At 45.7% G+C, this 26,894-nt stretch overlaps 3 protein-coding genes across 3 annotated transcripts; 2 read left to right on the top strand and 1 right to left on the bottom strand.

The window, feature by feature from the left end:
* Positions 1-1,221: 1,221 nt before the first annotated feature.
* On the top strand, positions 1,222-3,968 carry LOC311314999 (tubulin alpha chain; the record flags this gene model as incomplete). Its single annotated transcript, XM_084445565.1, has 3 exons — positions 1,222-1,441; positions 1,626-1,774; positions 2,988-3,968. The coding sequence occupies exons 1-3, from the start codon at positions 1,321-1,323 to the stop codon at positions 3,966-3,968; spliced, it is 1,251 nt and encodes a 416-aa protein (XP_084301691.1). The 5' UTR covers positions 1,222-1,320.
* Positions 3,969-6,062: 2,094 nt separating this feature from the next.
* LOC311315012 (tubulin alpha-1C chain-like) lies at positions 6,063-7,567 on the top strand (the record flags this gene model as incomplete). The annotated part of the gene is made up of 3 exons (XM_084445586.1): positions 6,063-6,279; positions 6,362-6,510; positions 6,593-7,567. Exons 1-3 carry the CDS (start codon positions 6,159-6,161, stop codon positions 7,565-7,567), a joined length of 1,245 nt encoding a protein of 414 aa, XP_084301712.1. The 5' UTR covers positions 6,063-6,158.
* A 4,658-nt stretch (positions 7,568-12,225) lies between these two features.
* jph2 (junctophilin 2) lies at positions 12,226-26,328 on the bottom strand (the record flags this gene model as incomplete). Its single annotated transcript, XM_084446189.1, has 5 exons — positions 12,226-12,306; positions 13,468-14,318; positions 15,468-15,586; positions 23,132-23,942; positions 25,950-26,328. The coding sequence occupies 5 exons, from the start codon at positions 26,326-26,328 to the stop codon at positions 12,226-12,228; spliced, it is 2,241 nt and encodes a 746-aa protein (XP_084302315.1).
* Positions 26,329-26,894: the final 566 nt, after the last annotated feature.

Raw genomic sequence — 26,894 nt, 5'->3', positions numbered from 1 at the left:
CAGGGGAATGCTTATGTCCAAGCCATGCCAAACATGGAAGAACTTTCTGATTGCGATACATTTCACAGGAGAGCATACTTAGACTGGTAAGATTACACCCCTTGCTTCCCGTCTCGGAAAACCACATTATAATTTTTTTCTCAACCTATCACGGCGTGACTCTGGACAGGTCGCTCACATTCCGCCGACACCTCGAGTCACTGCGCAAGAAGTTAACAGCTCGTGTGGCGTTGATGAGGCGACTGGTCCAATCAGGCTGGGGCGCCAGTGCAAAAAATACTGCGTACGGCAGCCCTAGCCCTGGTCTATTTTACCAGTGAATATTCATCAATCCTCCTATCAACAAAGCCTTGCACATTGTGACAGGATGCCTGCGTCCCACTCCTGTGGACAACCTTCCCATCCTTGCAGGCATCCAGCCCGCTGGCCTCTACCACACAGGAACCACAGCACATCTCACCTGCTGGGCCGTGGAGCCTGACCACCTGCTCCACGACAGGCTCACTGCAACAGCAGAGCCTCCCCGGCGTCTCAAGTTGAGACACCCTTTTGTGCCTGCCGCACGGGATCTCCTGCCGCAATGCAGAGATCTTAACATCAGCGAGGCAGGATGGGCGGACTACACCTGGTGTGCAGAGTGGGAGGCAAACACCTCCAGACTCCGTGATTTCTTCCCGGCCGCTGGTCCTTCCCCTACTGGGATGGACGTACCCAGACCGGCGTGGGTGAGGCTTAATCGTCTCCGGACCGGCGTCAGACGCTTCCGCTCAGCGATGCGCAGATGGGGCTTGGTATCCTGTGCGGCGTGCCTGCGTGGCGCTGAGGAACAAACCGTAGACCACGTCATCCAGGACTGTCCGATATATGGGACACCCAACAGAATGCGTGGCCTGACTGTTGTGGATGACGAAACAGTGACATGGCTCCTGGAGGTGTGCCCGCATATACATGTATAGCCCGTGTGACCCCCTTACCCAGGCTCGGGGTGGTAAAAGGATAGCCCCTCGGCCCCGAACCTGGGGGGAGAAGAAGCAACAACCGACCCATACGAAGTAGAAGAATGATGTTTCTGCAGTTGGACTCTGCTGAAGGGGGACTCAAACTTGATCTGTGATCCCATTGGACCACTGTAAATCATAATGAAATAAATTATTATTAGTCGTATCTGAAATAGAAAATTATGTTGAAGTGATTTAATATTCACCATTTGTCTTTCAGCGTGAGTGCATCTCCATTCACGTGGGCCAGGCTGGTGTCCAGATTGGCAATGCCTGCTGGGAGCTCTACTGTCTGGAGCATGGGATCCAGCCGGACGGTCAGATGCCCAGCGACAAGGCCATCGGAGGAGGAGACGACTCCTTCAACACTTTCTTCAGTGAGACTGGGGCTGGAAAGCACGTCCCCAGGGCTGTGTTTGTGGACCTGGAGCCCACAGTCATTGGTGAGCTCTCTGTTTCTTGAAATAAGGTAGTTTAGATTGTTTCTTCAGCCAAGACATACTCCTGTAAGCTTAGTGAAGTTTGTACAGCCCAGTGATCACTTCAGGCACCCAAATCCTTCATAACTTGCCCATTAAAGCATAAAGATATGGTCAATAATCTATGATTTATTCTATTTCTACTCAGATGAGGTTCGCACTGGGACCTACCGCCAGCTATTCCACCCTGAGCAGCTCATCACTGGCAAAGAAGATGCTGCCAACAACTACGCTCGTGGGCACTACACTATTGGCAAAGAGATCATTGACCTGGTGCTGGACAGGATCCGCAAACTGGTGGGTACTGCAGATGACATTAATTAGCGGGCAAGCTATATTTCCCAATATACTGAATCTCAATCTGAATCTTCCGAGGAAGTCTGAGGGAGGTCCAGTCCTATGCCCGAAGTCCCCAACTGGCATTGTGGGCCAAAAGTCCTGATGGTGGCGCTACAGCAACCTTCTAAAATTTAAAACGTAAAAAAATCATAACAAATCAGCCGTATGTACTATCATCGTGCAACCGCCATCAATATTTAGGCCCACGTGAGCAGAAACTTCCATATGTCTAAGCGATGCCAAACATGCAAAAACTTTCAGATTGCAATACATTTCACAGGAGAGCATACTGAGACAGGTAAGATTGAGCTAGACTTTGTAACCTTATAGACTGAAATATTTTCCAAATTGAGTTACCTATTAGCCAGCCATTACCAAAGTCGCCATCTCGCAACTTTGAGAAGAGAGCACATCACAATGAAGGAATTAGTACCTGCCCTTCCAAGGTACTAAATAGCAAACGCAAATACCATCACTGAAACTGCTTTCAGGGTTGATAAATCACTGAGCCTGTGCTACAATTATGTACTTGCATTTTATCCTCCCATATTTTGCACGCTAGGGTAGGGTTATTACATATTCATTTTGGACAAAAGTAGCCTACTAACTGGATAGAGTGCACAATATGCTCACTTGAAGGACACAATCCTCCATGCACACCTTTCATAGATCACCTGGCACATTAATTTGCGGGTATTAAGGCCTTTGTACACCTTTTTATATGTGCAAAACTTAAGTAGATAAGGCCCTAAAAGTATCATCTAGAGCTTAAGGTAAATAGCAAAAGTAAATAACAAAAAAAAACAATAGGTGCTTAAGAGGGACAATCCTGGTAGTACTACTTGAAGAGATGAGTTTTGAGCCTATGGCGAAATATGAGCAGTCCTAATGTCGGTGGGCAGTTCACTGTGTGGCCAGTACAGAAAGGAGCTGTGACCATGTCACAACCTCAAACCTTGTTCCATCTCCTAGCTGTAGCAGTTAACATGAAAACATATGCCTGCACCAGTTTGTGTATATATGTGTACACCTAGACCCTCCTATACTTGTCATTTGTCTCCTTCCTCTTCCTCCTCCCGGCCCCGGCACAGTGCTGCGCGCAGCAGCTAGAATTTTGACTAAATTCAGATTTGTGTTCTCATTCATTTTGTTCCTATCTCTCTCTCTTTAGGCTGACCAGTGCACAGGCCTTCAGGGCTTCCTGGTCTTCCACAGCTTTGGAGGTGGCACCGGCTCTGGTTTCACCTCCCTGCTGATGGAGCGTCTGTCTGTTGACTATGGCAAGAAGTCCAAGCTGGAGTTCTCCATCTATCCAGCTCCCCAGGTGTCCACAGCTGTAGTGGAGCCCTACAACTCCATCCTGACCACCCACACCACCCTGGAGCACTCTGACTGTGCCTTCATGGTGGACAATGAGGCCATCTATGATATCTGCCGCAGGAACCTGGACATTGAGCGTCCTACCTACACCAACCTCAACAGGCTCATTAGTCAGATTGTGTCCTCTATCACTGCTTCCCTTCGTTTTGATGGTGCCCTCAATGTTGATCTGACAGAGTTCCAGACCAACTTAGTGCCCTATCCCCGTATCCACTTCCCTCTGGCCACCTATGCCCCTGTCATCTCAGCTGAGAAGGCTTACCACGAGCAGCTCTCAGTGTCTGAAATCACTAACTCCTGCTTTGAACCAGCCAATCAGATGGTGAAATGCGACCCTCGCCATGGCAAGTACATGGCCTGCTGCCTTTTGTACCGTGGTGATGTGGTGCCCAAAGATGTCAATGCAGCAATTGCCACCATCAAGACCAAAAGGTCTATTCAATTTGTTGACTGGTGCCCAACTGGTTTCAAGGTTGGTATCAACTACCAGCCCCCCACTGTGGTCCCTGGAGGAGACCTGGCCAAGGTCCAGAGGGCTGTGTGCATGCTGAGCAACACCACTGCTATTGCTGAGGCCTGGGCTCGTCTGGACCACAAGTTTGACCTGATGTATGCCAAACGAGCCTTTGTGCACTGGTATGTGGGAGAGGGTATGGAGGAGGGAGAGTTCTCTGAGGCCAGAGAGGACATGGCAGCTCTGGAGAAGGATTATGAGGAGGTGGGAGTTGACTCCATTGAGGGGGAGGGAGAGGAGGAGGGAGAGGAGTACTAAATGTTTCTGCTAGGATATCCCTTGCTCTTTACCTGAGGTATACCTAAGGTATCTTAAAAGCATAAGTATAAAAAGTCAAAGCACTTCTTTATACAGCATCGTTTTTGGGGGATGATGGAGGGCATTATTTGTCAAATCATGAATTTGCAAGACTGTTTTCTGGGGGTATTATTTTGAGGCATATGAATAAAATTGTGATTCAAACTGATTATTGTGAGGTCAATTATTCAAAATTATTTAAAAATAATATATTGCCACCTGATCCTCAGTCCCTAACACACACACACACACACACACACACATGCACACGCACACACACACACACACACTCACACACACACACACACACACACACACACACACACACACACACACACACACACACACACACACCTGGGGTGAGTTTAATCTCAAAATGTGGTGCACCGTTTTGTTACGGTTTCCGGGTTGAATGACCTGTTTCCTCAAAACTTGAAACAGTGTACAGCAGACTTTGGGTTACGTTTTCTCTCGTTTGGTTGATGTGTCAGAAGTGTTACCAAATCAGCAGACTGATAAATATAGGCTACCCTCTAACGGTTTCTGTTTCAATAACCGTTTTGCAAGGTTTTGTAAACCCAAAGCTATCTACAGCATGGAATTAACTGAAAATGATCTCCATCAGTCAAAAACATCATAAAGTCGAAAATGAGGCCCTAGTTTTAAAAAAAAGAGTAGAATATCCCTTTAAACATTTCCTGACTGCATATCCCTCAATATATAATTCATCATCCTTGCACTTAGGCTATATATTCTCATATGAAATTTTACAACACAGCAATTGTTCTTTACAGAATTACTCTCCTGTTCATGTAATTCGATACATAAGGTTATAACCTATAATCAGTCTCTCACATCCTGGTGCCTCCCACGATCGAGGGACGTCAAGAAGACAGTGTTATAAGCCAATAGGCGTGGGGGACAGGAGTCGAACCAATCGGATTTGCCAACATCGAATTCCCACCGGTTCCTAGAGGTATATAATAACCACCCAACGAAACTAAATGCTTTAACTTCTTACAAAGGACGCATAACGGTCTATCTGTGAGAGTTGACTTGACCCTTTTTCTTCTTTACTTCCTCGAAGCTCTACAATTCATAATGGTGAGTGTGAAATATAGAAAATTGTTTTCACTACTTTAAAAACGGGACAAACTGGGGTGTGGGCAGACAGACCGTGGCATCCTTGGGCACAATCTCGGTTAAATGTAGTGGTTCTGCTTATCAACTTGTCGAGTAAAGTTGCCTACGCTGAAAACGAATATTATGTTCGAAGTAACACACCCGCATATTTCATCTCGTTTTAAAGCCGTCAGACTGGACCTAAAGAAATGAGTTGCAGCCTATCAAACCTCGATTTCCAGCCGTAGCCTACTGAGCCAAGTGCAATTTTTGTGCCACCCACTTCCCGCTTTGCCTGTATGAGAGTGACTCAGAAAATGATTCAGGAATTCATAACGTGTGAAGTCACTGAAAAAGTTCACTCATCCCATTGCTCTTGCCTTGTGGTTAAATAATTTGTTGAGGTACTATAAACGTGTAAATCCGCGGAGTGGACGTTTGTCTAGTTTTTCCTCAGATAACAGAGTAACGGCCATTTAAAATTGGAAATACCAGTCAGGGGATGCGTTTAAAATCAGAAATTCAAGTCAGGGGATGCGTTGAAAAATGAGACACCATGTGTGATATTTCTGGCCTCTTAAAACACTGTCCCATTGTCTTTAGGAGAGATGATGCCTTGCAGCTCTAGTCAGGTGATGTGGTCACGGTGTTCTGGTTAAGGCCGGTATCTGCTTCACTGAAAGCATCTTCTCTTCCTCCCCTCGCATCTCAAGGGATGTTGAGGCTAGTGATAGGCGTTAAACAAGTGGATCACTGTTTTTGGTTTGCCTGTCAGTGTCAGAAATGGAAATCACCTTGCTGGTTCATTCTGTTTAAAGATTGTTTGCAGTTTAGTTATATTTTGATGTATTGACACTTTATTGTTGATCAATGGTCAAACAAACAAAATTACTTTAAACCAATAAAATATTTATCCTTCTCCTCTAGCGTGAGTGCATCTCAGTCCACGTGGGCCAGGCTGGCGTCCAGATTGGCAATGCCTGCTGGGAGCTCTACTGTCTGGAGCATGGGATCCAGCCGGACGGTCAGATGCCCAGCGACAAGACCATGGGAGGAGGAGACGACTCCTTCAACACCTTCTTCAGTGAGACTGGGGCTGGAAAGCACGTCCCCAGGGCTGTGTTTGTGGACCTGGAGCCCACAGTCATTGGTGAGTTCATTGCCTTGGCTGAAGAATTGAGGGGTATCAGACAAACAAAGTCTCAAATTAACTTCTCATTCTTTCTCCTCAGATGAGGTTCGCAGTGGGATCTACCGCCAGCTATTCCACCCTGAGCAGCTCATCACTGGCAAAGAGGATGCTGCCAACAACTACGCCCGTGGGCACTACACCATTGGCAAAGAGATCATTGACCTGGTGCTGGACAGGATCCGCAAACTGGTGGGTACCTCAGAATACATTCATTTTGACTAAATTCTGATTTGTGTTCTCATTAATTTTGTTCCTGTCTCTCTCTCCTCAGGCTGACCAGTGCACAGGCCTTCAGGGCTTCCTGGTCTTCCACAGCTTTGGAGGTGGTACCGGCTCTGGTTTCACCTCCCTGCTGATGGAGCGTCTGTCTGTTGACTATGGCAAGAAGTCCAAGCTGGAGTTCTCCATCTATCCAGCTCCCCAGGTGTCCACAGCTGTAGTGGAGCCCTACAACTCCATCCTGACCACCCACACCACCCTGGAGCACTCTGACTGTGCCTTCATGGTGGACAATGAGGCCATCTATGATATCTGCCGCAGGAACCTGGACATTGAGCGTCCTACCTACACCAACCTCAACAGGCTCATTAGTCAGATCGTGTCCTCTATCACTGCTTCCCTTCGTTTTGATGGTGCCCTCAATGTTGATCTGACAGAGTTCCAGACCAACTTGGTGCCCTATCCCCGTATCCACTTCCCTCTGGCCACCTATGCCCCTGTCATCTCAACTGAAAAGGCTTACCATGAACAATTAACTGTTTCTGAGATCACAAATGCTTGCTTTGAACCGGCAAATCAGATGGTGAAATGTGACCCTCGCCATGGCAAGTATATGGCCTGTTGTCTTTTGTACCGTGGTGATGTGGTGCCCAAAGATGTCAATGCTGCAATTGCCAACATCAAGACCAAGCGCACCATTCAGTTTGTTGACTGGTGCCCAACTGGTTTCAAGGTTGGCATCAACTACCAGCCCCCCACTGTGGTCCCTGGAGGAGACCTGGCCAAGGTCCAGAGGGCTGTGTGCATGCTGAGCAATACCACTGCAGTGGCAGAAGCTTGGGCCCGTCTGGACCACAAGTTTGATCTGATGTATGCCAAACGAGCCTTTGTGCACTGGTATGTGGGAGAGGGCATGGAGGAGGGAGAGTTCTCTGAGGCCAGAGAGGACATGGCAGCTCTGGAGAAGGATTATGAGGAGGTGGGAGCTGATAGCACGGATGGAGAAGAGGAGGGAGAAGAGTACTAGAAATGCTTTAGGTCTTGATCCTTACAACCTTGCCATTTACATCTCATAATTTATCCAATGCTTTTGTCCAAAATGACTTATTATAAGTTCATTACTCTATATTAAGTAAAACACATTCTAGTCATCATCAGCCAAGCATTGTATCAGTAAGAAAAAGGAACACGCCTGCACCACCCCCCGTACTACCAACCGTGACCCTGTACCAACCCCCTCTCCCGTACCAACCCTCTGCTGTACCAAGACTCTCCTGTACCAACCCTCTCCTGTACCAAGACTCTCCTGTACCACGACTCTCCTGTACCAAGACTCTACTGTACCAAGACTCTCCTGTACCAACCCTCTCCTGTACCAACCCTCTACTGTACCAAGACTCTCCTGTACCAAGACTCTCCTGTACCAAGACTCTACTGTACCAACCCTCTGCTGTTCCAAGACTCTCCTGTACCACGACTCCTGTACCAAGACTCTCCTGTACCAACCCTCTCCTGTACCAAGACTCTCCTGTACCAACCCTCTCCTGTACCAAGACTCTCCTGTACCAAGACTCTACTGTACCAACCCTCTGCTGTACCAAGACTCTCCTGTACCAACCCTCTCCTGTACCAAGACTCTCCTGTACCACGACTCTCCTGTACCAAGACTCTACTGTACCAAGACTCTCCTGTACCAACCCTCTCCTGTACCAACCCTCTACTGTACCAAGACTCTCCTGTTCCAAGACTCTCCTGTACCAAGACTCTACTGTACCAACCCTCTGCTGTTCCAAGACTCTCCTGTACCACGACTCTCCTGTACCAAGACTCTACTGTACCAACTCTCCTGTACCAAGACTCTCTTATACCAAGCCTCTCCTGTACCAACTCTCTCCCGTACCAAGACTCTCCTGTACCAAGACTCTACTGTACCAACCCTCTGCTGTACCAAGACTCTCCTGTACCAAGACTCTCCTGTACCAAGACTCTCCTGTACCAACCCTCTCCTGTACCAAGACTCTCCTGTACCAAGACTCTACTGTACCAAGACTCTACTGTACCAAGACTCTCCTGTACCAAGACTCTCTTATACCAAGACTCTCCTGTACCAACTCTCTCCCGTACCAAGACTCTCCTGTACCAAGACTCTCCTATACCAAGACTCACTTATACCAAGCCTCTCCTGTACCAACTCTCTCCCGTACCAAGACTCTCCTGTACCAAGACTCTCTTATACCAAGACTCTCCTGTACCAAGACTCTCCTGTACCAAGACTCTCTTGTACCAACCCTCTCTTGTACCAACCTAATCCACCCTTTCTATTGTCTTTTTCTGCTTTTTGTTGCCAAACCTGTTAGAAGAATAAATTGAATGAAAAATGTGTTATATTTATTTTCTATTTCGACTCGCATTACAGCGCGTAAGTGAGAGTATTTTGCCATACAAAGTTGAATAGTTATTTCAGTGTGATTCAGCTTGTTCCAATGTCTGATGATAAAGCTCTGTTGAAAGTTCCTTAATATGTTCAGTAGAAGGAAGCCCTCTACTGGTAGTAATAACCCAAAACATATCCCCCCTCAACCGCTACAAACCAAAATGACAAGCCCTCAACCCTGATTTCCTTGGACCACTTTAGACAGTTTAAGTGGCGGTGCTGTGTAGTGACAAACACTGATTTGAGTAAACACTGCATAGATTTGTGGCCTTCTGGGCGTTGTACTTTCTGTCCTTAATAGACTTCCACGGGGTTTGAACTTTGGAGACTATGTCCACGGCTAGAGGGCAGTGTTGCACAACAGTTGGAGATCCTAGTGGTCAAGGATCTTTCGGCAGATTTGTACCAGGTGGATCTGAACCAAGTGAACTCTGCATGCATACTGTATGGTCCACCATTACACTACACATCATTTCATGATAACGATTTTTATACAATGAATCTAAAATGAGTTTTGTATGCAGCAATGTAGAGGGCCTTAGAGTCTTGGTTCACTGCCCAGGTCTAAAATAGGGCCTGGTATTCATAGCCTGTCATGGCTGGGGGGGTGGGGGTGGGTAGTATGTCAGGCTGTCAGACAGGTGGGGGTTAAAAATACAGTCTTTGTTCCCTCGGCTACCAGACTGGACCCAAACTAGCTGCCACATGAAAAACCTTAATTAAACTGAGATTAGACAATGTTGGTTTTGAATACACCACAAATACGGTGGTTATATGACCAATAGGACAACCCTTGAACAAAATGCAATTTCAAATACCAGAGTTGAAAATAGTTTTATTGCATTTCCATTTTACAATTTAGAACAGAACTGGTGAATATTGAGTGAATTCAGTTGAATTAATACGGAGCTCCCTTGAAAAACAGAACAATATGCCCTTATTTACGACTACACTGGCCTGTTATGCATACAGTACTGTATTGCACAAAATGACTTTAAATAGCGTTGTATAATTTCAAATCATTCATTTGTACATGCCATAATTGTGTATACAAAAATATCAATGGACACCAATGGATGAGTGAATCTGTTTCTGAGAGAAATTAACTATTTTTTAAGAAAAAACAATGTTACTGCGCTTTTCACTGTGATGTCTGCTGGCGCGTTGCTGAGCATTATATCTGACTGCATCTTTCAGCAAAACTTTTCATGAATTCTTCATTAGTCTTTTCTGAATGAAAGAAGACTATCATTTGGATGTAGGACCAGTACACTCACAAAACATTATTTAGACACAATAGACATTGGAGAATGTGAGCAATGTGACATAGTTCTTTCTATACTGTATGTAAGACCTGGAGTTCCCATTATGTCATCTACATGTTCCTCCATCTCTCAAGCTTGAGGTAATGTCATTAACAGAGGGTAATAAATTAAGTATGTGGGGATATTACTTTCACAAATAATTCTATTATTTAGAGTATTTTGATAGATGAAAAGATGTGTGCTTCAAAAAGGTACAAAAACACTCGCACATGCAAAGTGCCCACATGCCACAACATAATGAGAAAACCAGATTATGTGGTTTGCCGAAGCGCAGCCTGTTCTGAATGCAATTTGTCCAACGTTGCGTCTTGTTTTTTCTATTCTGAAACATACAGACCACGAACCCTAACGGCAAAAACCGCTCCACGTCATCATCCTAACTTTACTTTGCATAGTCACAATATAAGCCCATATATTCAGTTCCCTCTGAAATCAATAACAAAAGAAAAAGGGCGGATTTACCCACTTTAGTTTTGAATAGATCCCAGCCCATGTCCTTCAATGAATAGTTTCCACTCACTGCCTTCATTTCTATTACCTTGTTTCTAGGCAAAAGATACCGATCTTGTTGACTCAATAGGGTATTTACTGTAAATCATGATCGGACTACAAACAGACAAGGTTTAAGGTCAAGACATACTGTACATACACAAAGCTACAGACACTCAGTAAGTAGCAGGCACACTGAAGAACGTGTCTTACCAATATTGAGATTATTGCTAAAAAGTTGATCTTAGAGCCATGATCCTCAGCGCCTATTACTATTACTCTCACCACTGTCTTTGTCTATGCTACTTCATTTCAAGAATAGTCTGTGTTGAGATTCCCTAAGATATTAGAAGCTGTCTGTGTCTATGGGCTAACTCTAGCTGAGGTTGTGGTCAGAGGACACACCAGGACTGGCCTGTCAGAGGGTTAACAGCACTTAGAAAAAAAGACGACACGCTGTGACTCATCATTGTTTGCGTCTTGACAGAGGTCTTGAGTGCATAGTGTGCTACACCGTCTCCAGTGTAGACTAGATATTGACAATATACCAATATTGCTCTCAGCCTAGGAGCACAATGCTTACAGACCGCAGTCCTGATCTTCAGATTCCCTGAATCCCTGCAGCCACGTGTTGTCCCTCTCTCTGGCTCCAGATATGTCCAGCCTCTGTAAATGCATCTGCTTCAAGGAGCCTCACAAGGTCACATCAGCAGAAGTTGTGGAGGAGGTGTGAGGGTCCATATCCGGCCGGGTAGTCTCTTTGATCTTGCTGTTATATGGGCCAACTGTCTGCAACACACCAGCAGGGGGGCGACCTGGGGAGGTCCAACAGGAAGAGATGAGAAGCATGAAACTACTGGACACACTCACATCTGAAGACCAAAGAGACAAATGGTATAAAAGACTGTTGATATGCATTAACGCATATTGATGCAAAATATTATCCTGTAAACCTGCTGTGGGTAATGTTGGAAATACCTGCAGTATCACTGTACCTTTCAGCACTACTGTACCTGGAGTACTACTGTATATTTCAGTAGCCTACTACTGTACCTGGAGTAGTACTGCATATTTCATTACTACTATACCTGTAGGACTACTGTACCTTTCAGTATGACTGTATCTATCAGTACTACTGTACCTGGAGTACTACTGCACCCTTTAGTGCTACTGTACCTGGATTACTACTGTATATTTCAGTACTACTGTACAAGGAGTATTATTGCACCCTTCAGTACCACTATACCTGGAGTATTATTGCACCCTTCAGTACTACTGTACCTGGAGTATTACTGCACCCTTCAGTACTACTGTACCTGGAGTATTACTGTATATTTCAATGCTACAGTACCTGGAGTACTACCTGTACCTTTCAGTGTGACTGTACCTGGGGCTGAGTTAAAACCACAGTGGGGAGTACTACCTGGGTCCTCTGTCTCATGACAAGATGTGTACGAACAGAATGGCCAGTCCGATGTTCAGCAGTATGACCATGCAGATCATGATGGTGTTTGGCCCCTTGGAGAGAACACACATTTCAAAGTGTTAGACTGAGAACAGGGTAAAAGAGAAAATGAATCTATGATATGAGTAACCATTATTCTGCTTAATGAATAGTGATTGTAATTATTATATTATGATATAAGTAACCAATATGATTCTGACTTCTGGTTTTGAGTCTCACAGCAAATATATGACTAGAAATGCCTTTTATCATCTGTGAAATATTGCCAAAGCTAGACCTTTCCTCCAGTGAGCTGATGCAGAAGTGTTAATGCACGCTTTTGTTATTACCCATTCGGACAATTGAAACAGTCTCCTTTCTGGTCTTATAAAGAAAGCTATTAGCCAACTGCAATTAGTCCAAAATGCAAAGTTTTAACCAAGACAAGCAGAAGAGCTTATATAACTCCTATTCTAGAGACTACACTGGCTTCAAATCAAATCAAATCAAATTAAACTTTATTTATATAGCGCATTTCATACAGAGGCAACACAATGCGCTTTACAGAGAGCAATGGGAGGGTGGGCATAGGTCCCACCCCTACATATTGTAGAGGGAAGCAAAAAAACAGTTTCACCCAGGGGCCAGAAAAGTGAGCTGTAAAAATTCTGTAAAATCTTCCTGTTCACTTCAGGATAGATTTGGCTTCAGGATACATTTCACTGGCACAGACAGCACCAGGATATCTGAATGATCTTTTGATAGCGTACCAGCCCAACAGAGCCCTCAGGCCTTCTGACGCTGGCCTTCTCTGGGGAACACATGTTCCAAACTAGAGATTTGAGGAGGCTGCATTCTCATTTTGTGCACCCAAGTTGTGGAACGCACTGCCATTTAAGAGATTCTTTTTTTCTGTATTTCTTTTAAATTATTGTTTTTTTGTATGTTGTTTGTATGTTTGTATGTATATTTTTAAAAGTTAATAAATGTATATCATATGTATTTGTATAAATCTTATATTAATTCTTACATTATTCTGTTATGATGAGTAACTGTGCTTTTTTTGAATTAAATTGTGTGGTTTCAAGGACAAGCAGTTAGTCTTTGTTAACTTCCACTTCACACCTGGAACGCTAGACATTTGATTTACTTCAATGTACGGGTATCTGTATAGGGTCCTATTTAATTTGAACAAAGAGACCAGTATGATGTGTTGGGAGCTTGAGCAGCCATACCTGGTCGTCCTCTATAGACTCTGTGATGTCACTAGGGGCCTTTATTACAGTTTTCAGTCGTGCCTCAGGTTTGGGCTCTGCCTTGGGCGCTGGTTTGGCCGCTGGCTTGGCAGGAGCGTCTTTAGGCTCTGCTGGTTTAGGAACCGCTTTAGCTTCGAGTTTGGGGCCGGGGGCTGGGCTGGGCTCCCGTTTGGGCGACGGCTTGGGTTCCGCTTTGTTGACGGGCTTCTTCTCCTTCGCTCTGTTCTCAGCTACGGAGGGGAGGCGCGCGATGAGCGTCTCACACGTCTCCGCCTCCGGCTCGGGGGTGACAGCTTTGGAGGACACTTTGGAGGCCGGACGGGGTTCTTCATCTGGACAGATGAGGCTGTTCCTTACGGAGGCCGGGGCCGAGTCCGGAGCCTTGACCTCGGGGTCTGTCTTCTGCAGAGGCTTGATCTCCAGGTCGGAGCCCTGCTCGGCCTTGTTGCTCTGGCGGCTGGGGGTGCGAGGGCGTTCCTCAGGGGGGGCGGGGACGGAGGACGAGGGGGTGATTGGCCGGCTGCCGGGCCTGCTGTTGGCCCGGCTACTTCCCCGGCTGCCGCTGGCTTTGCTGCTGGCTTTCTCTCCGTTCCAGCTCCCGGGGCTCAGGAGATGGGGGTCCTCCTTGCCCACGCCCGGGCTGGGGGAGGGGGTGCGGGCGGGGCTGGAGCCAGGCATGAGGCTGTCCAGTTCGTGCATCAGGGGGCTCTCCGGAGGGGTGGGCGCGGGCGGAGGCTCCTCGGCCAACAGGGGCTCATGCATGATAATGTCTGCGTTCTCGTTGCCCTCCACGATCTCCTGCAGCACTCTCTTCTTCATGTACTCCGGGCCTGTGGGTGGCGCACATAGAAATGATTCATAGACAATGTTTGCTGGGGTCTCTCTCCTAATACAACATTTCATAAATAAGGTAATACAGGGGTATATGATAAAGATATCAACAGCCCCTCTGTTTAATATGCCAGCCTAGTCTCCGCCATCAAACTCATAGCTTTGACCCATTAGAAATGGTTACTGGAAGTGTAGACAGGCTTGGATTTGAGGGTCTATATTTGAAAGACTGAGCCCCCCCAGTCTGGTGGTAACAGTGTCTGTCTTCCTATGAGCTCGTCTGCTGAGTGACAGTAGGGTGGTTTGATACGACACAGCAACTGCTCCTGAACCACAGCTCATTAAACTCCTGATCATTCAAAGATAAAACAAATACAGGACAGACTGAGACTGTGATAACGACGGCGAAATGTGTTTGAGTTCAGGTTGAAATGTGTTTCTGCAAGAAACGGATATGACCTTGTTAGTAATGCGTTTCTCTGGTTATCTGTATTACTGACAATAACAACAGTAACAACTTTAATATTTAAAGTTGGTTGAGTAATTATTCATAATTCATATTCATATAATTGAGTATAAACATGGATAAGGTAATAACACAGTATCAAACCAGTAAAGTTCTGTTGTTCAGAATTAAGCCATAATGCCTTCGGGGGGAAACCCTGGCTCTGTGTCACCCTGTCATCTTTATGAGAGTGATCTTTCCCAGAATACACTGTGAGGGTCCGAGCAAGACTGTGGCCTTCTCCGTTTGCAGCATTACCCACGCACATCTCACCCAGCCACTCAACAGTGACAGTTTATTTATTTATTTATTTTTGTCAGCGAGCATCTATTTGAATCTCGGAGGCGCTCAGCTGGGGGGTGAAACGCCCAGGGCCACGCTGGAGGATGAGGGGCCTTCGAGGGCCAGGCGGACCTTGGAGGAAACTGATATGAGTCCTACACCCCCCTAGTAAGACGGTTCCTTTTATAGAAACCCCAAAGGTGACTACCCTTGTGGTGTAGCCTCTCTCAACTAAGGATCAGCTGCCACTGCAGCAATAACAGACCAACCAGGCAAGCTGGATGGCTTCGAATGGAAGTTTCTAGTTGTTTATTTTGCGATGCGATCACAGTGAGTTGAAGTGAAGGTCCGGCCCGGTTACCTGGCTGGAGGAAGGAAGGGGACAGTTCCCGGGCGACCACCCTGGCGATGCTGGACTCGTTGTTGGAGGCCTGGGAAGCCTGCTCCGCCGCCTCACCCTTGACCTTGGCGTGGCTCGTCCTGCACGGACACAAAACACACACACACACATACACACACTCAACATCTTAATCCTTCAGTAGCGTGCTCTGTCTGCAGCTGTGATGTCACGTTGAAGTCGTCGTCCATTATTATGAGGACATATTCAAGCTGTGATATAGGCAGGGAGACTCCACACTCGTCTGTTGAGAGATGGCAAGAGAGATGGAAAGAGAGATGGAAAGAGAGATGGAAAGAGAGATGGAAAGAGAGATGGAAAGAGAGATGGAAAGAGAGATGGAAAGAGAGATGGAAAGAGAGACAAGTCTATTCCTGATATGGACACTTTATTCACTATATATTTCTCTGGAAATGAATGATAATGGATGAAAAGAAAAAGGAGGACTTTCTTCTTTGAGTGACTGCTACTGTTACCAGTGTAAACCTGAGCTCCTCATAGACCCTTCCCCTGCACTTTATTTGGAAAGATACTTTGACACTTATCTGGACTATAAAAAGCAGTGATCCCCATGCACTTAAGAAACCTGCACCCAACCCTTCACACCTCGGACCCTGGTACAGTACCATGAATCAAACACCAAATACTGGACCATAGAAAGCAAAACAATCCACCGTGAAATAACACGGACGGCTTGTTTACAACATTCAGTTATATCACATGCAAGGGTGTGGCAAGTCACATGGATCATTATTATTATTATTAGCTGAAATCAATGACTCAATTGTAACACCGCGACTCGTCAGTGTGAGTAACTGGGTGGGGGACTACTCCGTTAATAACAACACATTAATATAACATACAGTACTGCTTAATTATTTTTAGGATTAGGGATTAGGGTTAGGGACTCCGTTTGTGTGTGTGTGTGTGTGTGTGTGTGTGTGTGTGTGTGTGTGTGTGTGTGTGTGTGTGTGAGTGTGTGTGTGTGTGTGTGTGTGTGTAGATCTGTGCTGTTGATTCTCTGATTTATTTTCAGTACAGGTATGTATCTATACATCAAGATGGCAGAGGAACAGTAATACAGAACGATAAAACCTCTACTTTCCCTCGACCAAAGAAGGAAGTACATTGCATCTCTGTATGTTTCTAAAGTCAATTTCCAAATCACAATAGAAAACTGCTCCAGTGAAAAAAACATGAACCTTTTGCATCATGCAAAGTCAAATCAGTTTGATGAATCTGAACATGTAGGTCAAGTCATCCCCCCACAACAGTTTCTAGTGTATCTCTCACTGGTGGTCTCTCTCCTGCAGGAGTGGAAACCCTCAGAGGTTCTATGCTACCGATATCAGTAGCAGGCTGAGAGTGTTACTGATTGTGATTACTCTGTGAATACTTGACATACTGTAACATTATACTGGCCTCAAAATAGCTATGGCCCACTTGAAGACTCTTGAGGTGTAGGCACTTCCCTCTGGAACAATCAGGGCCAGTAGAATGTCCCTGCTAGATATAGTAGACGTACACCTGTCCACACAGAGTCAACACTCCCCCCGTGAGGCTTCTGCCCTCGGTCTGATAAGTCTCTGAGATGATCTGATCTAGATTGAAGCGGTTGATACAGTCGTGTAGACACACTTTCAGAGTGCAGAGTACGGCTGGGTATCGAGTCGAATTTCAAGAATCGATTCCGATTCACAAGGTTCAGAATCGATTATCACGATTTAATTCAATTTGATTCGATTCGATATCGATTCAGTTAGTGTTACTGAAACCTGTTTTTTTTTTTAGCTGTAACCTTAATTTCATGACTGGCAAGTTATGCAACACATCAATACTAGGGCTGGGTATCAATACTGATTTCCAAAAATGAATGAATGAATGAATCATTGAATTAATTAATGAACTATTCATACCTTAATTTATTCATTCATTCATTAAATAAAAGATCGATTTTGGGATTCATGAATCGATTCTGAATCATTTGATTCTTTAAACCCAGCCCTAGTGCAGAGTGCAGGCTGTGACATTCAACAGCTGATATCATCATCTATCCATTTTACAAGCTTGGGCACAGGTAGCTTAACTAACAAAGTTGTGTCTCAAAAATGATTGCTAAAACGGGGTTTGACAATGCAGTCCACAAAGTATACCAAGAAGTGAGTTGATGAAATGTACTAGAGAAGTTAGTTACTGTATACTGAAATCACTGTTTTAACAGCTGTTGGTCAAAATAAAATGCATGATACATTCACTCCACACCCATTTCAGAAATCTTTGATATTCCATGACACAAGAATGGGTTGCATGTTATCTGTTGGTTATGGTGCGATCATTTAGGATAATGAAATGATATACACAGAAGATGTTGATGAGTGGTTGATGAATCTGATCCCCCAACATACATGACACTCACAAGCCCTTATTATTAGCACAGTGTAGTCCATACAGAGACCATTAACGTCAAGATACAATCTGCCCTCTGAAACTACCAACCGGGCTGCAACTCAGAACTCTACACTGTCTTATTAAGCACCTCATATCTGTACAACCACAAACAGGTGGCACAGAAATCATTCTATCCGTGTAAATAACCATGGAAAGGCTCTTGCCGGACCGTACGGAGCAGTGTTGTGTTGTGTTTAGTGTTGCCAGGCAGGGGGCAGAGAGGCTGAGGATAGACGCTGTCTCCTGCAGGGTAACAGCAGCCTGCGCTCCTCAGGGTCGTCTCAGATGACCTGCTCTCTCCCTCCCACCCTCCCTCTCTCCGTTTCTCTATCTCTTTCTCTCTCTCCCTCCGTTTCTCTCTCTCTCTTTCTCTCTCTCTCTCCCTCCCTCTCTCTCTCTGTTTCTCTCTCTCCCTCCCTCTCTCTCCGTTTCTCTCTCTTTCTCTCTCTCCCTTCCGTCCTCTCTCTCCGTTTCTCTCTCTCTCTCTCCCTCCCTCTCTCTCTGTTTCTCTCTCTCTCTCTCTCTCCCTCCCTCTCTCTCTCTGTTTCTCTCTCCCTCCCTCTCTCTCTGTTTCTTCCCCCCCCTCCCTCTCTCTTTATCTCTCTCTCTCCCTCCCTCTCTCTGTTTCTCTCCCTCCCTCTCTCTCTCTGTTTCTCTCTCTCCCTCCCTCCCTCCCTCTCCCCCCCCCCCTCTCTCTCTCTCTCTCTCTCTCTCATTCAGTTGGCCCAGTCTTCCTCAGTACAGCATCCTCCAAAGTGGTTCAGAAAGTGTGAAGCCACAATGAACATTAGGGGATCACACAGGAACTGAAATAGTTTTTGACGTGGTGTGAAGGCTAAAGTGAATTAGTATCAGATTAATTGAAATATAATGCAATGAATGATACAGTATGCCTGCAATGGTTATTACAGTATTATCAAAATGACATATATACTAGGCATATGTCATATTATAGTTTGGGAGTTATAATCTTGTGAATAGATACATTTGAAGAGGGAAAAGATTACAATGGATATGATGCTCCTGACGGATTTTGCACTTTAGCACTCTGTGTCCTTTGATCCTCTCTCTTCAAACAGACTCCTTCAACAAAGTCTGATATTTGAAGCTGTGACCTAAATAGTCTAGAAGCTTCCAGGCCCCCCAGCTCTAGGCCACTGAGAGGCTAGCTGCAGCAAGTCTCATTCGTCAACAAGTAAACGTCATCAATTCTTGATAAGAGAGATATCAAAACATTCTTCCTAAAAAGAAAGCTTTACCTGAACATTGGCTGAATTGATGGTCACAGGTCAATTTTCTGCTGTGTTTCTAGTCTATCAGCATCTCTGCAGAAGGGCCTTGTCTATCTATCTATCTATCTATCTATCTATCTATCTATCTATCTATCTATCTATCTATCTATCTATCTATCTATCTATCTATCTATCTATCTATCTATCTATCTATCTATCTATCTATCTATCTATCTATCTATCTATCTATCTATCTATCTATCTATCTATCTATCTATATACCTCTATCTACAGCATCTATCAACTACTGCTTATAGCAAATCTGTATATGCACGTGTGTGTGAGTGTGTACAGTATATATATATATATATAGCCTATATATATATATATATATATATATGTGTGTGTGTGTGTGTGTGCGTGTGTATATGCAATTTACAGTTGTTTTTTCAGCATCACACTATTCCTGATGGGAAACCTATCCGAGTCCAGAGTGAACATACAGTACCCAGACTAGAATAGACAGGGCCCCTCGTCACACACACACCACTATTAACAAAACTACTCGACTGTCAGCGACCAGACAAAAACGCCTGTCTCAGCAGTAGTATACAGTATGCACTGGTAAGTCTAGACACAACTCTGTGTGGTACATATACACTACCCTCCTATCTCCCTGCAGTCTTATGAGCTGTGTCATATTTATATCCATGGAAACATCTGACACCCCTGCTGACGCAAGACTGACGGGTGTCTCTGGCCTGTTCTGCTTGTCCCCTAGTGGTGCTAAAACCTGTTGGACAGTCTCCGTTTCCAAACTGTTCCCAACAAAACCTTGTGTAGTGTTCCTGCCAACAGTCTGGAAACAACAACACAACTCTAAATAATCTATACAGCAACACAACTCTCAATCATCTATACAGCAACACCATTCTTAATAATCTATAAAGCGACACAACTCTTAATTTATACAGCAACACAACTCTTAATAAGCATACAGCAACACAACTCTTAATAAGCATACAGCAACACAACTCTTAATAATCATACAGCTATGTCACCAATATTCTTCGAGCTGTTGTTTTAGAACGGTGATTTCCCAACGCTGTCAGGTGAGTGTGTTCTGTGGTGTATTATTTAGCAGAGTGTGTGTGTGTGTGTGCGTGTGTGTGTATGTGTGTGTCCGTGTGTGACTCGGCAGGAAAGTTGGGGGAAGAGCGGGAGCAATCAGCTGTTGCATTCCCCAGTGATAGTAATGCAGCAACAGTGTGCGCGTGTCCTTATTTAGTCAGGCCTCCTTCGTGACACAAGGCCGCCGTCTGTCTGTGCGTCATTTACGCGTCCGGCAGCATCTTTCCAGACACTAGCTGCTCCCAGCATGCACCAGCCAGCCAGACACAGCAACCGAATGTCAGGGTACAGCGTGTTAGCCCGCTAGCTAACCTGAGGCGGCTGCTAGGCCCTCAACGGACAGGTTGGTATATTTATACTCCTCTGATCTCATCTCTGTGTAGCTGCAGGCTGGCACCATGGCTGGGTTCCTTGCGGGAATGCTAGTCTCCTGTCTTCCTGGTTCACACAGGGCTAAACAGCACCATCCTGGCCCAGCTCCCTCCTCTGTTATGACAACATCTGAAGGCCTCCATGTAAAACCAGTCTTTATGTGCTCTGGGTGTGATTCAATCAGCATTATAGTACATTACGTAGGGAGACACGACCCAGGGATCTCTGTGAAGTCTATTTTTACACCATGTACTGTATGTCTCTCTGCCCCCCCCCCCCCCGCCTCCTCCGCCCCCCTCCCCTGGCAGTGATTGTGTAGATTCGTACATGAAAAAGAGTCAAGGGGGGGGGGGGGGGGGGGGGGGGGGGCTACAGTTTGAGACCACCTGTGTGTCGTCGTAACAATGTTAAGTGTTTGTGTCGAGTCCTGCCGTGTGCCTGGGCTTCTGGGTGTTAGTCATCATGCCTATTCATGGCTTCGTCTGGGCTACAACCTGCCTAAGAAGATGATGGAGGTTAACTTAACATTTAAAAAAAAACTGTAAAAAAACAGTCTGCTCCATAACCCATAATACTACTGGTCCCTGAGGTAAAATATTTAGATTCCCATCTGCCCCGGGTAGGATCTGCAGTCCATCAGCAGAGCCTGTCTGCTGTAAACACCAGGCTAAGCTCAGGTGCTAAGGCTTCCAGTAGATAATACCGTTACATCCTTGTATGGTATGGCTGATGGACTGGAGGAAATCTGTGTCATCTGAACACAGCATCGCTGTTCCCTGTTTTGTCGAGCAATAAGGACAAGGAGAAGATCAAAGACATGCAGATAAACAAAACGTATCTCGGCGTACTTGGTCGGATATCAGGGTACTATTTAAGTGCACATGAACCAGCTCAGTGGCCTTGTGGTTAGAGTATCCGCCCTGAGATTGGGAGGTCGAAACTAAACCAAAGACTATAAAAAATGGTACCCAATGCCTCCCTGCTTGGCACTCAGTATCAGTGGTAGGATTCGGGGTAAGTCCCTGTGACATACTAGCGTCATGAAATGTAATTTAATGTAATTTATTGCTTTATAAATGTTCTTAGCTGGTACACAAACATACTCCAGGAGCTTGCTCGATCGCCTTGTTGAGAGGGGTCAGGGAAGAATTTTTACAGCTCACTTATATGGCCCCCGGGTGATTACTGTTTTTTTGCTTCCCCTCTGGAATATGTAGAGAGTAGGTCTTATGCCCACCTCCCTTGTTCTCTGTAAAGCGCATTGTGTTGCCTCTGGGTATGAAATGCGCTATACAAATAAAGCTTTGATTGATTGATTGATTGAGGGGGTGTACTTGTACCTTAAACTGCCTCATGCTAAGGAATCAGGAGATAGGCTCCTGCCCTATGGGCCACTAGGTCTGAGAACCATTGGTTTTCAAGGCTACTTACTTACTTTACACATGAACCTCCCGTACAAGTCGTATATGAGTACTGTTTGCGATAAATAGGTTCGACAAGTGGTTAGCAAACAAAGGTTTGCTCTGAACCAACACCCACAGGCTTATTCATCCATAATGAAAAGCAGATACGCAGATTGCTTAAGTCCAAGATAGCTTTCTCCTTAGCTATAGTGAAAACCAAAGAACCCATCAGTGAATACTATGATAAGGTGAGAGTAAAAACAATAGGGAAGCCGATAGACTCCTGTGTTCAGAAGGCCCAAGTCATTGGGCCAAAGGGTTGCTCGGTAAACTGATACCATCGCATTGCTTTCCCCATTGAACTTGACAGTCATTTCTATGTGCCATAGCTGGCTCTGCCCTACACAGGCACAGGCCATGATGCTCACGGTCACTGTATTGTCGTCAATGAGCGGCCTTGTTGTACAAGAGCAGCCAGAAAAGAGTTCAGACGATATCTCAAAGGCTACAGCCCAATCATGGAAGCCAGACCTTCGACTGTTCCTCTCTGTGTCCAATCTCTGTTACAGGGTGTGTGTAATGAGCTAACCTCTCCCAGGAGAATCAGAACTCTAGCTCGATCTGTGTGTGTGTGTGTTGACTGTATTTTCTCATGGGAACCATTGAAAACCAAACCAAAACTTTGCTTCTTGCTCTGCCCTAAATTAATTAATCTTTATCAAATTAAGTGGAATAGTGAAAACTGGGAGATGGGTTAGTAGTGGATTTTATGGATGTTTGACTGTTAATCATCCAATTTGTATAATTACAAAAGCCCTTGGGTCCATTAGAATCAATCCACGAGAATATATGTGGTGTTACAACACTATTACTAGAGTAATAACACTGTTATTACATAGAGGTAACAGCTGCTTGTAACAAAAAGATCTGAAAATGATTTCCCTGTCAATGAGAACAACAAGCACAACAACAAGCAACAGCAACAGCATAAACAGAGTAGCAACAACACACACACCAGCCGTCGCTCAGCCTGTTTCCATACCTGGAGGCAGCGATTTCTCCTTTCTGTTTGGCGATGGCCGCCGCCCTCTGCGCTCCCTCCACGCTGCGCTCCACCTTCTGCTTGATCTTGGTGCCCCTCAGCTGGATCACCCTCTTCTTCATCGCCTTCACCAGCATGTTGTTCATGTACTTCCCCTCCTCCTTCCCTCCCTCCGCGAACGTGGTGCAGCCGTAGCCGTGGCGCTGGTTGTCCAGCCACTCCCCCTCGTACTTCAGCCCGCTGGAGCGCTCGCTGATCCCGTAGCCCGACCGCTTGTCATTTTTCCACTCGCCCATGTACACCTCGGTGGTGGTGGCGTCGATGTCGGCCTCCACCGGGGGGAAGTCCTCGGCCCCGGCCAGGCTGTCGTCCCCCAGGCTGACGGTGGAGTTGGCGTCGCTGGCGGCGGAGCTGAGGGCCGACTCGCTCCTCAGGAAGCTGATCTTGCTCTTCTGGCTGGTCAGGGACGTGCGGGAATCGGATTTCTTCAGCTTGCCCAGCAGGGAGCCGCGCTGGAACAGGCCCTTCTTCTTGGGCTTGACCGCGTCCGGGTCCACCTGGAGGGTGAGGGCGAAGCCGCCGCGTGACGGGCCCAGCTGGGTGGGCGTGGTCGGCACGGCGGCGCCGTCCTGGCCGGCGGTGATGGCGGGCGCGTCCTGCTGCAGCAGGGTGCCGTTGCTGTGCTCACTGCGGAGGGACGTCAACGAGGTGCGGAGCGGGGAGCGCACCACCGCCGCCATGCCGTACGGGACGCTCTGACGCACGCCGTAGCCGTGCCGCATGCCCCCCGTGAACTGGCCCTGGAACGTTCCTGCAGAGGGGACACAGAGGACGTCCGTAGACCCCGTTAACGGGAGACACGGGAAACACAGACACAGCCTGGTACCCATGAAAAGATTATGAGTTTGTTTGAAATCCGCATGTCCTCATGCATTGGACTGTATACTAGGGGTGTAACAATATATCGTGCCACAATATATCGCGATACAGAAACGTCACAATACGTATCGTCAAGGTGAAAACAATATTGTGATATGTTTATTGTATATCAGTGAACGCTGGTAACAAACACGTCTTTTGTCTCTAGGCCTATCCATGATATTACAACACTTAAGCTCTAAATTCACAAAGTGTATTGGAGTGGAAATGTGGAGAAATTTACTATTGGTGTGAACAGCAGCACTACTGCAATGCTTCACACCTGCCCTTAGTGTATCGTATCGTATTGTTATTGTCAACCCATTATCGTGTATCGTATCGTGAGATTAGTGTATCGTTACACCCCTACTGTATACACAGGCTGGCAATAACAAGGCCATCAAGGACCATCACGCTTAGCTCACTACAAGGCCCTACACAATGAGAGGGGTTTTAATAAGTGACACAGGAAAAAAGGAGAGATCGGCCTGTATCTTCAAGGACACAGTGGCTTGGTAATCGATAACAAGTAGAAACGCTTACTTGCACTGTCTGAAATACTGATTTCACTGGATTTATATTAAATCAATCAGCCACTACTGGATTTATGTTAAATCAATCATCCACTACAGAAAGCCCTTTGATATTATCTCTATGTTGACTCATAAGTGCTGTAGGTGGTTTGATGTAGGTGTTGTACTGTATGTAGTTTGATGTAGGTGTTGTACTGTATGTGGTGTGATAGGTACTGTACAGTATGTGGTTTGATAGGTGTAGGTGTTGTATGTGGTTTGATAGGTGTAGGTGTTGTATGTGGTTTGATAGGTGTAGGTGTTGTATGTGGTTTGATAGGTGTAGGTGTTGTATGTGGTTTGATGGGTGTTGTACTGTATGTAGTTTGATGTAGGTGTTGTACTGTATGTGGTTTGATAGGTACTGTATGTGGTTTGATAGGTGTAGGTGTTGAATGTGGTTTGATGGGTGTTGTACTGTGCGGGTTGAGGGTATCATTAGCATGACAGAGGCTATAGTTAGCAGTAAAGGTATTAAAGCTAAACTCAACATGGGGTCTGGTCTCTTATGCAGAGGCAGCCACGTGTCTGGAGGCCAGAGACCTGTGGGGAACGTGAGGCCAAGAGGACACGGCCTGGTCTATTATTACACCCTGACACATGGCAGCTCATCACCCTGCCTCCATCATCACCAGCCCCCAGAACGGATGAGTCAGCTATAGAGCACCATGGCCACTGGAACAGGCATAATCTGATGTTCAGTAAGCAATTTCCATGGGCATTGGAACAGGCATAATCTGATGTTCAGTAAGCAATTTCCATGGACATTGAAATTGGCATAATCTGAATTTCAACTTCCATGGGCATTTAACAGGAATAAGATGATGTTCAGTGAGCAACTTCAAGGTGCCTGACAATGGTGTGTGATACATGATACTAATCATTTAAACGGTTGATGTGTGTAATAGTGACTAAAGTAAAACATGATATTACATTGTAATATTCTAGATAGGCAAGATACTTGCAAAAATCAAAACAATTGCTGCAATTCTTTTTTCGTTCACAAGATGTTCACATATGAACCTGTTTTCCCTCGGTATAAATCCAATCGTTGACACCACAAATTATTACTTCGTTTGCAACTTTGGCAAGACGTCTGCAATGGGCAGGACACAAAAGGGCCATCTGGCCAACAGTTGGGTTCCATGGTCCATGCATGCATGCAAGCACGCTCGAGTCACCCGCCCTCATGGAAGCACCCACAACTGATCAAACACAACTACAGATCAATACAGCGAGCTACTCCAGCGGCCCAAAGCATCATTGCAATTAGTTCAAGCACACAATGCATGATAAAATAAAATAAACTAAAACAAACAATAGCACACCTCCGTCAGCATAAGTCTCTGTGCCGTATCCATCTTGCAGTCCGTTATTCCATGTCCCTTCATACTTTGCGCCACTACCTACACTCAGACGTGTGCCATATCTCCCTTTGAATCCGTGAGTCCACTCTCCTTTGTAAACCCAGTGTCCTTTGGTTTCAACGCCTAGCCCATGGCGCTTCCCCTGCGACCAGTAGCCCTCGAAGGTGTTTCCACTGGGCCAAGTGTAGACTCCGACCACTTCAAACCCGTAATTCCAGGAGCCGGAGAACTCTCCCTGTCCTTTAGGTCCGGTGCAGATCCCATGCCCATGAGCTTTACCACCCTCCCAGCCGCCGCAGTAAGCTCCTCCATCGTCAAATTCAAAACGACCTCCACTCATACCTTCCCTAACCGCAACTAAAAAATGCACTTGGAAATACAAATTTAGTTATCTATTATTTGACTTTTTAAAAATAGAATCGCTCTCAGACCGAATTCACCTTCATCTGACATTAAAATTGATTTTTAGAGATCCTTAATTGGTTTCGATTTTTCTTTGTAGTTTTCTTTGGTAATTTTTGATTATTTTCACGTAGCCGTGCGACCCTGACACATCATAGCAATTTGATTTTATGCGCGCGCTTTACTTATTCTTCTTTGGATTACTGGAATCTTCCCGTGGATCCGGAGTCATTGACTTCTCATAGCCTACTCCGTGTATGTAAATTACGTTTGGTTTCAAAGTTTAAACTAATTTCCCATTATTTAGTTAAACTATTTAGGATGTATTTTAAGCCAGGGATCTCGATCATGGCTTTCAGGGTGGCCATAGAAAAGCCCATTCCCCTGTCCCTTCCTCCCCTCACTCTAGCGCTATCTCCAAACTGTTGGTGACTTGGAAATGCTTTAACAGACCTAACAAGGCGACCAGATCCACACACACTGTTCCAAAAATACAACCCAATC

The sequence above is a fragment of the Borostomias antarcticus genome (assembly GCF_949987555.1).
Source record: "Borostomias antarcticus genome assembly, chromosome: 11".
Lineage (NCBI taxonomy): Eukaryota > Metazoa > Chordata > Actinopteri > Stomiiformes > Stomiidae > Borostomias > Borostomias antarcticus.
Note: the sequence above shows the minus strand (reverse complement) of the source record. Positions and strands in the feature narration are given on the sequence as shown.